The sequence below is a fragment of the Porites lutea genome, chromosome 2, assembly GCF_958299795.1.
Source record: "Porites lutea chromosome 2, jaPorLute2.1, whole genome shotgun sequence".
NCBI classification, from domain to species: domain Eukaryota; kingdom Metazoa; phylum Cnidaria; class Anthozoa; order Scleractinia; family Poritidae; genus Porites; species Porites lutea.
Genome location: NC_133202.1, coordinates 7,384,781 through 7,397,626, shown reverse-complemented (window position 1 = coordinate 7,397,626; position 12,846 = coordinate 7,384,781). Strand labels below are relative to the sequence as shown.

Here is a 12,846-nt window from a genome sequence, read left to right as displayed (position 1 = left end):
AAATGAGATTCTGAGGGTGTTTTCCAGATTTTCTTACTAGCAAACCAATAGGCTATTTCAGAGTTCCAAAAACTCTCACTTTCGAGACAAGGCTAAGTGAAAAATCTTTCTTGTGAAAATAAGTTTTATTCGCATCGTTTTTTCAAGGCTGAGCCTCGATGGAAGCCACACCCCCTCTCCCCAGAAAGCTTGCACACGCCTGCTATGTTCGCGCGCGTTTAATATCTCGCGAAAATGTGAAATTTTGATGATACCAGGCAAATAAGGTATAATCCTATCAAATCCCCTTACGGATCCGGCTTCCTTGGGGTAAGAGTCCAAAAGGTGACATTGAAATTCAAAGAAGTCTGTGGAACTTCACCACACGACACTCGAGAGTCGTCCGACCACCGGACGTTCAAAACAAACACGTATCGGTTTCTTTCTGTTTTTTTTTTGTGCTGACTCAGCGTTCCCTAATTGAGTTCTCTCCCGCAGCAGCTACATAAATCAAAACAATTCTGTCTTCCTGTATCTCGGAAAGCTATTCATTAACGTTAAAATGACTTCTCTTAAGCCTCAGCTGAGTGTCATCGGTCGTCATCGCTTGCGTAATTTTGCGCTGTTTATTTGATAAATGCCACTCGCGTAACGCAAGTCATGGCAGTCACGCCCCATTGGTCACGCAGAAAGTGGAAATCGTACTTCCGGTATAGAGCTAACTTTCACCTTTCACCCCCAACTTCCCTTGCGTAATCCGTTTTTGTTAATTGAATGATATTCACATCTGTTTTATTGGATTATCATAAAGAGATATTCACATATAGCAATTATCAGGAGGACTCTGGTTTGACGTAGCTGCCGGCGTTGAAAGCATGTGAAAGGCAACTAAAGCTAACTGACTGTGAAAATGACGGTAGCTTCTGGGAATCATTTATACTTTTGAATGACATTTTAAATCCTTTTTGTCTATAGAAAAATAAAGCGTTATTAAATTACTTTGATATTCACATCGGAGCAGGTTTCGATAAAAATTCGATAGATTTTGTAGTCAGACGTCCAGGAGCCTGCAATTTCTAGAGATCCCGAATTTTCAGTTAAATAATTTTCTTGAAATACTTACGGAATTAGAAATCCATTGTTGCCTGAACATTAAAAGAATTCCGTGAAGAGGCAAGGCCCACTTTCCTTAGAATTTCTAGCTTCCAATCAAACCGGAAGTCAGGAATCGGTCTCGCCTTCGTCCCACGCTCCATATATGGTATACGATAATGAATTTTCCTTGGCTCGCCTCTAAAATACAAAATTTGCATAAACTTAATTTGCCAGACAACAAACTCTTTGGGTCGAGTTGTTTCGTTGTCAGATTCATCCTAGCCAGGCTGATTGACGAGAAAAATGGTTGGTTGATTGAAACACCACTGTAAATCTACCTCCAAGAGGAGGTTAGCTTGTTCTCGCACGCGCTTAAACATGGCGGATCACTTGGAACTTGTTGCTGAAATTCCGAAGGTGGAGAAGTTGTCAGTTCAAGATCGCCTAGAACTCGCAAGAAAGCGCCGATCTCAGCAACTTAAACGATGGGATAGAGATAAAGATAAAGAAATTGGTCCTCCACCGCCGAAAAAGAAACCTATGCGAGCAAGGCCAGTGAAATTCGAACCAAGGATAATTCTCCTCGAGGCAGCTTCGCGAGGAGACGTCGACGAAGGTTAGTTCGACTTAGTTTAAAGTTGTATTCCGTGGAGTTTTAATTGTTTGAAGGTAGTTATGTGTGGAGATTTTTTATTAATTTCCAAAGTTTAAATTATTGATGTTTCTTATACAGTAAAAACCATGCTCGATTATGGAGTAGACCCAAACTTGGCCAACGACGATGGACTAACCGCTCTTCACCAAGTAAGACTAAGATTTATTTAGTTGTTTATGGTACGTATTTTATTTTTACTCAGGGAGAACGCATTAAGATGTGATATTTGTGAACTATTTTCCAAACTGCTCTATGTTTATTTAGGCTTATTAATCAAAGCAAATTTTGTTTGTTTTACTTTTGAGACAAATCGCTTTATCAAGTAAAATTTCATCGCAAAAAATTAATTAATACTTGGAATTTTCTTTTGTTTATAAGCCCATATCCTTTTTTCACAATATTGTACTATTCAAACAAAGTCTAAATCTCTGTGTAGTGAGAATATGGTTAGATTAGATAAATATGATGCTTAAATAATTTGGTAGAGCTAAGAAAAAGATAAAGTGCGTCCTTCGAGCACAGTTCACTCTGTAAAGACCGAATCAACTTTCCGTGATTTGAAGATATGAAACCGTTTTCTGGCTGCTAACTTATATATGTGGTGGTTTTTCCGCTCGAACGCCTTTCTGTCTTATTGTAAATTTATTTCTTTGTGTTTGACAGTTTAGGTTAGATGTAACCACAGACTTCTTGAACTATGATTGTTCAGACTAAAACGCGACCTTTGGTCATTAAAACACACAATTAACGAAAAAAGTTGATTTATTTATGGCAAATGCTGATTGATGCGAAATTGTTCAGCTGAGCACTCACTATACCCTGGATGCAACTTTTTACATGGCTTATTTTGGTGTAGTGATGGTGGCTTTTAAAGAGTAATTTGAGACTTTTTCATCACGTTTTGTGACTCTCTCTGTCCGTTACGTAAACGAAAAGTATGGGGTTCGTTTACTCCGTGCTAAATTTGTGGCAATGTCATTGTTTTTATTATTAATAGTAGTATTATCAGCAGAAATATAGGGTTTTCCCTTGGGAAACAATGTCAAGTCTCGACCCAACCACCTAACTTTCCCAACATGATTCTCACAATCCCTCCGAGTTTTAAGAGCCATCAGATATGAAACAGTTGCAGCGGCCCTGTTAGGGGGTTACCTGTGTCACCAGTCTGAATTTCAAAACCTGTCATTTCCCACATTTAGGAGGAAGCTATGTCTCTGTTGGTATTTTACTATTGTATTTTTGCTTAATTTTCTCTGGCCCTTTCGCCTGACTTTGTGTCGTTTGTCACCAATTTTGGATTTTACCCTTACAGCGCCTTGTTACATTTCTGTAAGTGCTCAGCTAGATAAGTATCTTTTTGTTTTGTAGTAGAATAGGCCATTTTACAGTTATGGATAGAAGCGAGGCTGAGGGTGACCTTGTTTTGATACAAACCTTCTTTGCTTTGTTATGGAAATTGTTCTTGAAAAATAATAGTTAGCATAAGAATAACTTGATTTACATAATAAAGCAGAAAGGTTTGTATCAAAACAAGGTCACCCTCAGTCTCGCTTCCATACACAACTGTAAAATGGCCTATTCATTTCTTTAGTATCCAGCAACATTATAGAATGGCTCCTCAAAGAGCTGTCCTGTGACTTACTTGAAGGTATTTTTGCTATCTGAAAAAGTCCATAGATATGCCTAATACTCGAATGTCGAGATTGCTTTTACTCACATGGTTAGGAGCTATGGTGTTTTTTTTATGCTGGAATGCATCGTCTTCTATAACATTTACGAGAATGTGGGTATTTTTCATCGCTCTCTTGTCAACAGTCAGTGATCTGACCAATCAGACAGATCATGATACCAGAATCTGGTATCATGGATGGGCGACATCAAAACAAAGACTATAGGCTGCCCCATCTATTTTTCTCCCCAGGCCACACTCTTCTTGCTTTCCTCGCCAATGTTTTTTCACTCTGCTCCACTTGGCTATCTTAAAACAAAAGAAAGTTTTCTCTTGAAAGAAGAGTTCAATTCCCGTGGGATTGTTTTGGTACATCGAAATCAACACTGTTTCATTTTTTTAGTATACCAATGAGGCCACCTTGACTGAAAATAGCCAAGTGGCTTACAGTAAATTTACATATATCATAATTTTTTCTGTTAATTATTCATTGCTCAGAGACCATTTAGTTCACCGCTTGTGTGTTCATATGACATAATGTGACTGCACGATGCGGTGGTTATGTCAGCCCACAAATGACCTGCTCATCACTAGAGTTCTTAGTAGCTCAGTTGGTAGAGCATCCAACCAGAGTCTGGAAGGTTGTGGGTTCAACTCCTACCTCGAACTCAGAAATTTTTTCTGCGTTCTTTTCTCCACACATATCACTTTGTCTGTAACTTATCATAATTTAATTTTTGTAATTTCAAAAGGCCTGTATTGATGAGTGTGACGACATTGCTGAACTTCTGGTGGATTACGGTGCTAACATTGATGCTGAAGACAGAGAGTTGTGGACACCCCTGCATGCCTCTGCGGCATGTGGAAATGCTCCAATGGTTGAATACTTGGTGGAACGTGGGGCCAATGTTGTTGCTCTCAATTTGGATGGAAACTTGCCTGTTGATTTAGTGGAAGATGATGAGGATCTTAAGAACTACTTGTTCAAAGAAATGGATAAGCATGGTAAGGTGATTTGTCATATTCCGAAAGTAATGCCTCTTCTGGAGGATAAACCTTGGTTTCCCTTATTGGATTACTGCAAATGGGCAGGATGAAGCAAACCCTTTGTTTTTGCTGGCTACTTGAGCAACAAATAGTAGACTTATCTTCAGGGCTCGAAAAAAACTTGAATTCAAACTTGTCCTCTGGGCCATTAGCTCTTTGTTTGCCTGTGGCAACTTCTTACTTGTCTTAGGTTATGATTTTATTAGAGGATGACTTGCACGGGGCAAGTAACGTTTAAAAGCCAGAAAATCTTCTCATCCCAGACTATCGGACAGGTCTTTTTTCCAGCCCTGTACATGCCGCCTGTTCAGGATTGCTTGATTTTTCAACCCTCCACAGGCAACCACCTCCCTAACATGTCAGCAACCACCTTCCATAATTATTAAGTGACCACCTCTTCAAAACACAGGGATCGAAATTGTGGCTGATACAGTCACCAATGTCACAGCCATTTTTTTCCTTGGTGACTAAAATTCTGGCTTAGTTTACATTATACAAACTTGTGTCTAAAAAATTCGACTCTGGCGACTATGTTTCTCCAGTCAGTCGCCAAAAGGCGACCTGAGGAGTTTTTTTAATTTTGAGCCCTGAAAACACCAAAATTTTTCCAAGTCAATGCCTTCATTGAAGACTCTCTTGTAAACAACTACCAGCACCTCCAGGGTGCAAAGAAAGTCATTTTTAAAGCTTACATTTGGGCAAGCTTAAGCTAGCATATACTAGCCCAAACATAATTTCAACTAGCCCCAAATACATCTTGATGAGCAGAATTGATTTCACAGTTCTTCTGTAATTTGAATTCCTAAAAAAACTTCACTTGCCCGTCGGGCAAGTTAATAACAGAATTCACTAGCTTAATACCAAAATCCACTAGCCCCGGGCTATCGGACACTACTTTCTAGCCTGCATGTGGGCTATTTATTTTTTAATTTCATCCCTCTTGAGGTGTCAAGATACTATCCAACAGGAGCAAAGCATTATTAATGTAAGCAAAAAATCTGACAGGAAGTTTCAGGTGGAGTTTTTGTGTGAAACTGCATCAGAGGTCAAATCCAGTCAGAAAAAAAAACCTTAGAAACTAATATGCGTGAAACAGACCACCATCATCTCAACAAGCTGCAAAAATAACATTTGCTAAAAGTCAAAATTAAAAATTCTCCATAACATTATCTGCCTGTTAGAAACAAGCAGCTTTTAGACATGATTTAAAAGTCATGCTAGCGTACTGACACTTTTATGACTATGGAGATGTTGATGTACAAGCTCAGCCAGACAGAACTGCATTTGCTTATTCCAATTTAAGAATCCTTCATAGCATAATAATTGTGCCTGCTGGAAAGAAAATTATTGGACCAAGTAACAATTTCACCATTTTCATATGAGGCAAAAGTCATGCAGGCCTACCGATGCTTTTTATCATTAAGTTTGAGATGTGAACGTTTATGCCCGGTGTCCTGCTTCTGTCATGATATAACCTGTTGAAGCCTGTCACTTTTAACAATTAAATCACTGCATTCATCAGTGAATGTAGAGAATTCAAAAATTAGTAGCCCATCTGCAGACTTACTTTATCTGAAGTGCTGACAGCTCTGCCACCAAATTTTTTCCTAAACTCACACATGTGAGCTTGCTGGCAGGCTATGTCAGGACCTCACCTTGGAAGAGACACCCTGTGGTTCGATACTTGTAATGACCACCTCCTGTAATATTATTGTTACTGATATTGTCCAATCCTTCAGGCTTTGATGAAAGCAAAGTTGATGAGCTAGCTTTATTGAGAGAAAAACAGATGCTTGAAGACATAAAAGATGCAATTGAAAAGAAGAGGGATTTAGAAGTTAAAGATATGGAGGGTGCAACAGCAGTAAGTTTTCTTGATATGAAGTGTTTAGACAGCCGTTTACCTGTATGTCAATAACCTTTTTCTGAGTTTTGAATTGTGGAAGGACGTAATGTTGTTTATAACCTACATAGCCATGTTGAGGTTCAATCAAGCTCTGGTTCATCTGATATCGATAGTTTAGTTTCCTTTGTCAAAATACAGTAACACTGAAAAACTAGCTCAAAATAAGATTTTAAGCAGGTATAAAATTGAACCACAATGAACAATGCCATAGACATTTTACATTTTGGGACAGCTTTTCCAACGTCAACATTTGCCATGTTAGATTATGGAATGCAGGAATAGATTTAACTATTTATGTTTTTCATTGTAAGCTGCATATTGCTGCTGCCAATGCATATGAGGAAGTGCTGGAGTTCTTGCTGGAGAATGAAGCTGATGTTGATGTTGAGGACAAGGATGGATGGAAGCCTATCCATGCTGCTGCTTGTTGGGGAAATGTGAGATTTATTAATTCTGTTATGCTTGTTGCTTAATCTCTGTTCCTTGTCAAAACTCTTTTATTTGGATATCAATGTAGTAAATATTTGAAAATAACAGTCACTCCAGGTCAACTAAACTCCTATAAAGTCATCAAATTGAAATCTGTGTTCCTGCATACATGCGTAATGAGCAGTGAACTTTTGGCTACAACTTCTCAGTGTTCAGTCAGGTGAAAACATTTTTGAATGGATTAAATTACCATGGATACGTTTATTTCAAATTCAAGAAAACTAAGCTCTCAGAAATTCCAGAACTACCTCACGTGTGAATTTGTTACCAATGCAGAAATACAGAGATGAATCTGAAATCAATCAAGCCTAGCTTCCACATTATGCAAGTTGAAAATGTGTCTGTGTTGCCCTCAGGCATAGTTTTTAACCTTTTTGACCTAATATCTGGAATCTTGGACAAAATAGACAGAACAATAATATTATTATTGAGACTCCCTTCAAATCAAGAAAAGGGAAGTGGTGCATTTTGTCCTTCGCCCAACTTCATCTTTTTTCTTGGCAAAGCAGGGTTTCCTCTTCTTTTTTGTTTTGTCTAAAATTGTGGGTAATGGTTTGTGCTGTCACCTTATTTAACTTCGTATTGAGCATGTTTTGTTGTCTTTTTATGTCAAACAGGAGAAAGCAATTGAGTTACTTGTGCAGCATGGAGCTGATCTGGACAGTCGAACACCTTATGGTGAATCTCCACTAGGTATGGGATGACTGTGCTACCTTATGACACCTTGAAAACCATGTGGCTAGTTTAGGAAAATGGTGACAAACTGTTTGGTTTCAAATTATGTCCATCCATTTATTGAGTAAAATGCTTCAAAAATTGATTTTAACAAAAGGGTAATTTTAAATTCTACTATCAAATTACAAAAACCATGAACTCCTTAAATGTGTCTGGATGTGTTTTTTGTCATTTGGCAAAGGTAATGTAAATCAGGTGTTTGCTGGTCACATGATCTGCCAATACCATTTGCCCCATAATATGGCATTGTTCATGAGGTCTTTTTGAGTTGCTGTACTAAATGAGTTTCCCCATGTTCAAGTTTCCTTAGTTTTATTTAAAATACACAACATTAATTATAATTAGTGTGCAATGTGTTTGTGTGTATTTATCTCCATTATGATTGGTCATAATATACTCAGGACTGTCTAAGTCGTGGGGCTAAATGTTTAACTCTTTAAGCCCCAATAGTGACCAATATCAATCTCTCCTAACAATACCAATACATACTCAAGAGAAAAGGTTATGAGAAATAATAAATGATCACAAAAGGGAGAATGCTTTGATCTTTTAACAAGTTCTCTCAACTCATTCCACAAGAAATCTACAGAGGGCAGTCTGGAGAATTTGCAAGTGGATATGCTGGGGCTTAAAGGGGCAAGCAGTCCCTCTATTGTTGTATGAAAAGGATTAAACTGTATTACATTTTGAGTTAATGTTTTTTACTCTTTTCTTTTATGTTAGACTTATGTGAAGATGCTGATACAAGACAATTTATCATGGACTTAAGAAGTAAAGTGAAGACAAACAAATTTAAAGTAAAGAACATTCGGCGAAAGAGGAACAGTTCAAGATCGTAAGTTATTATTTCTTTTTCTTCCCTTTGTTATCTACATAATTTTAACTCACTTTTAAAAGATAATTCTGAAACTCAACTATTCAGGCAACAATATTTTCACAATGTTTGGAAAAATATGAAATAAAATTATGTTCATAATCGATTCACCAGCACACCACTAAAATAAAGAAGCACAATTAAACCTTGAACTTAACTGTTTAAAATTTTTTTGTAAGCGCTCTAAAAACTGTCTATGCTCAAGGAAAAGTCATCAAGAAAAATAGGTGATACATTATAAATTTCTGTGATGCTGAACTTGGTTCAAATGACAGATTGTGTGGGGTCGTAGTGCATTATATTGTCATTAATAACTTGCGTGTCAGTCTTAGCCATTTCAACAGAGAGCTTAAGTAACCACGATGGCAATGGCAGCAAAAGTTTTACTTTGAAAGTGAATTTGTGCTGTTTCATACTACATTACTCTCATCCCATTTCATTCCATTTGTCAAATGGTGAGGAATTTTTCTGGAGTTCATCCTAAAGGGTTGTATCTAAGTTCAGAAAAAGAAAAAGAAAATTGTTGTCTTGTGTTCATGTCCTCCAGAAAACAAAACTAGGAAGTCTCAAGTTGTAGTCGTGTAACAACGGTAAAGCAATATACAAAAAAGCATGATGCACGTGCAGAGTTGTTGTTTTGCCATTCTAACCCTATTGCTTTTTCGCTGCTTTCATTGCCATTGCCATCATTTTTGCTTAAGCCCTGTTGTTGCTCTTGAGACTGGATTGGTGTACTGTGGTGTCAAGAAGGCCAGTTTCTAGGTATTAAAATTCATGGTCAGAGGGGTACAAAACAAATGAAAGCATGTTGAGTTTCAGCGAGGAATAGTGAATTTGTTTTGGTTTATTCCCCTCAGCCCCAGAGACGAGTGAATTTTGAAAATTGCAAACTGACCTATCGAACTTAGGGACTGTTCTGGGGGCCCAATTTTGACCTACTTTTTTTTGCGACTTACCCAATGACAGCCTCAAAACAGTCCCATTGTCCAATTCAACACAACACTGGCCCAGTCTTGCGCTTAAAATCAAAATCGCCCATGTGTTGAAATTTTTTTGACATGTTTACCTGACACTACTTTTCTTTTCATTTATGTTTAGGCTGTCTGTCAAGCGTTCAAGCCTCAAGGACAAGATATCAATTTCTCAGAATGAAGCCAAGGCAGAGGCAATCCTGCGACAGCATCCCGAGCTGGCCTTCCTGATCAAGGTAATGCAGCTTAGTCTGGTGTCAAACTGCATCTGCCTCTCCAAACGAGTCAGTTATGCTGTATCATGTCTGTTGCTCACCATTTGCACCCTTGCTCAACCTGTATATGAGTCGTACAAGCCTGGTCTTACCAGTAAATAGACTCCCTTACTACAATTTCACTCACATTCTGAGTGACAAAGCAATAATGAACACTTGAGGATGACCCTAAAGGAAACAGCAAGTTTTGTTTGGGTGACAAAGCTCACTGTTTCTCATGGGACCTCTCGTGAAGTGTTTTGTTATAACCTCCCAAATTTAAAACGGCAAATAAATAATTACTGGTTGCGGCTGTCCCAAATTTTAAGTTACATGACCTGGTCATGAGCGGGTTTAGAGTTCCCTAGGGACATGATTGTTGGCTTTTGTTCGCCTTGCTTTGATGCATGGCATGTGATACGTTCTCTTCCAGTCGAGAAAAGCGCTTGAGTTTGGAGGTATGACAATTTGTCTCGTTGCCCTCAAACGATGTAAGTTTACTGCTTAAACCAATCGTACAATTGATTATTATTCTTTCAATATTCGTATGATTTAAACCACTTAAATCTAACTTTCACGTCTGGTAATAAAAGGAAGTAAGATAGTGTTTTCTTCATTTCATGTAGAAGGAAAAGAAAGTAGCCAACGAGGAACCAAGGGCAATGGACGTGAGTGAAGAAGACAACAAAAGAAAATCTATAGACGAGTCAAGAATAAAACCTAAAGAACAGTCACCTGTACCAGGGAGAAGACAAGGAGAGGAGAAACGACCACTAGCGGGTAACGATACAACGATGGTAGAAATTTCTATGACAAGAAAATATGAAAGAACATTGAATGGTGAAACCAAAGTAGTCGGTATTACAGGTCATGAAAAGGAGACTAACACAGTGGCTGATGTAACAAACAATTTATCAAAAGATGCAAAACCTAGTGAAACTGTAACAAAAGGAAAGGATGTTGCGGGAAGAAAGGAAGAAGGTTTAACAGAAAATGTTCAATACAAAAGCAGGACTGTTACGACAGCGCAGGTTGTACAAGAGAAAACTACATCTAAAATATCTTGTCCGCCTCCTCGCTCTCCAGCGCAAGGTCGCCGTCAGCTGCCAGCTGATCCCTCCCTTAGGTTTCCACAAACAACGAAAGAAAATATCGTGATTAAAAGTAGTCACAGCAAACAAGAAGTTGTGGAAAGAAATGAACAAAGAACTCCGTCAGCTAAACCTTTATCGGAGCTTAATGTCCACTCTAACACAGCGCAACAGTCTGTTACAGGAATACCTAAATTAACAAAAACACATGCTACACCGCCAGTACCAATGCCTCGATCTTCTGGAAGCAGTAGTGCACCAAATCAGCGGTTATCTGGTACTGCAGGCGCACCTGTAGCCATGCCACGATCGTCTGGAAGCACGGGGGGAAGGCATCAGTCTCAGCAACCTGACACTTCAGGCTACCCTGATGCTTTCAATAAGAGAAAGTCTAGAGAGTCACGGGAAATTTCGGATGCTGCATTGCATCAGTTAGGTAAGTTTCTTGTAGTCCGTGTATCTCCAGCTTCGAGTCCTTGTCAGTTTGGCGAGAATCTTAGCACCTATAAACCACCCCTTTTGTAAGATGACTTTTGCGCTCTATTGCAGGTTTTTTCGGTATTTACACACTGAAATTTTAGATCGTTGATTCAACTGGTATGTTTATCGTTGGGGAACTAATGTTAAATCCGTTTTGTGCTTCAATTGTGCATTGAATCTTAGGGCAGCCACAGAATACAGGGCCTCAGAGGTCCACCTTGTCGGAAGGCTTTGAAGAACAAGTCGTGCAACGTTATAAGTTTGTATTATTTAATGATGTGTTATTACTGGCCCTGTGAAAATAGGTAGTTTCATGCAGAATAATTATTTTGGACAGTTTCTGTCTGCTTGAGAGATTGTGATTTTGAATCGGCCGTTTGACGTTTACCGTGACCGTGATTCTAAATCCCTTCTGTAACGAAATGTCCAATGTAAACTCACAAGCTTGTTATCGTAAAACCTTAGCCAAAGACATCAAGAGTTCGAAGGCAGTATCACCAGAAGATGTAAAGCTCTCTTCGCAAGCTGTGACAGCAAAATACGAACCCAAACCCACCACACCTCCATCTGCAATCAAGCACGACAGTGCACCTGCGACTATTGACGTCACATCTGAGGCAAGTCAAGCAAAACAAACATCAGAAGCTAACAATAAAAACAGCAATGTGAATGACACGTGGGAAGAGCCAAAGAAAACTTTTAGGCAGCCAAATGATGTCACAGTGGAACGAGAAAAGAAAACGTGTTGTGTTCTGATGTGATAAAGAGACAATGACATCAGTAATTCAGAGAGACTGCAAGATGGACATGTTCGTTTGGTTTTCATTGACAGGAAATGATAGGCCGGCAAAATGGTGGAAAGTCTTATACGTGAAGCAATCAGAGGCTGGGTGTGATTGAACAGATCACAGTTAAGATAAAGATTCAGATAGAAGCATTTCAGCATTTGAAAGCTTCAAAACTGATTTAGCAAGGTTAAGCAAAGTTGTTCTTGAATTAAGATGGTTTTTAGTGATCCCGATTCACTTGTAAACAAATGTCCTCGCTGAAACGTATATGGAAATAAATTCGAGACCAAGAAGAGGTTTACACTTGATGGGATTTAAAGTTTCCCGAACTATAAAACCCTGGGATTTTATTCGTTAATCCTGACTACAAAGGTCACGAGGAATGTTGTTGGAGTACTGGTTAGGCCAAAGGGAAATTTTAAGTTGACATTTTGAGACTCGTTGGGTGCTGTTCGCAGTAAAAGTGAATAATTCTGGACTAGAATTTTCTTAACTTGTAAATATATATTTTTTTTAGTTTTTAAATATTAAACGGTTAAGTTTGTAGTCTCTTAACTTCTGGATGACGTAGAACAGAGAAATTGTAAAAAGTTAAAAACTTTTATGGAAACTTCGCGCTGGAACAAATTATTAAATTAGCTACTATATTTAGGACCAATGGTATCCCAAAAATCGTTTTATTTTTCTGATTTATTTTATAATTATTACGAAACCAAGACCTTAAACGTTAATTCAAGATAAGTTGAATAAAGAGCGTTTTCACTGATTCAAGGCATGGCTTAAGAAAGCAGATCAAGCTTTTCCCAGCGTTGG

At 38.4% G+C, this 12,846-nt stretch overlaps 1 protein-coding gene across 1 annotated transcript; it reads left to right on the top strand.

Moving 5' to 3' along the window:
- The first annotated feature begins 1,255 nt into the window (after positions 1 to 1,255).
- Positions 1,256 to 12,687, top strand: LOC140927583 (uncharacterized). The gene is made up of 10 exons (XM_073377259.1): positions 1,256 to 1,690; positions 1,808 to 1,878; positions 4,151 to 4,403; positions 6,185 to 6,309; positions 6,663 to 6,788; positions 7,458 to 7,533; positions 8,299 to 8,410; positions 9,548 to 9,656; positions 10,301 to 11,201; positions 11,711 to 12,687. The coding sequence occupies exons 1-10, from the start codon at positions 1,453 to 1,455 to the stop codon at positions 12,004 to 12,006; spliced, it is 2,307 nt and encodes a 768-aa protein (XP_073233360.1). The 5' UTR covers positions 1,256 to 1,452; the 3' UTR covers positions 12,007 to 12,687.
- The last annotated feature ends 159 nt before the right edge of the window (positions 12,688 to 12,846 follow it).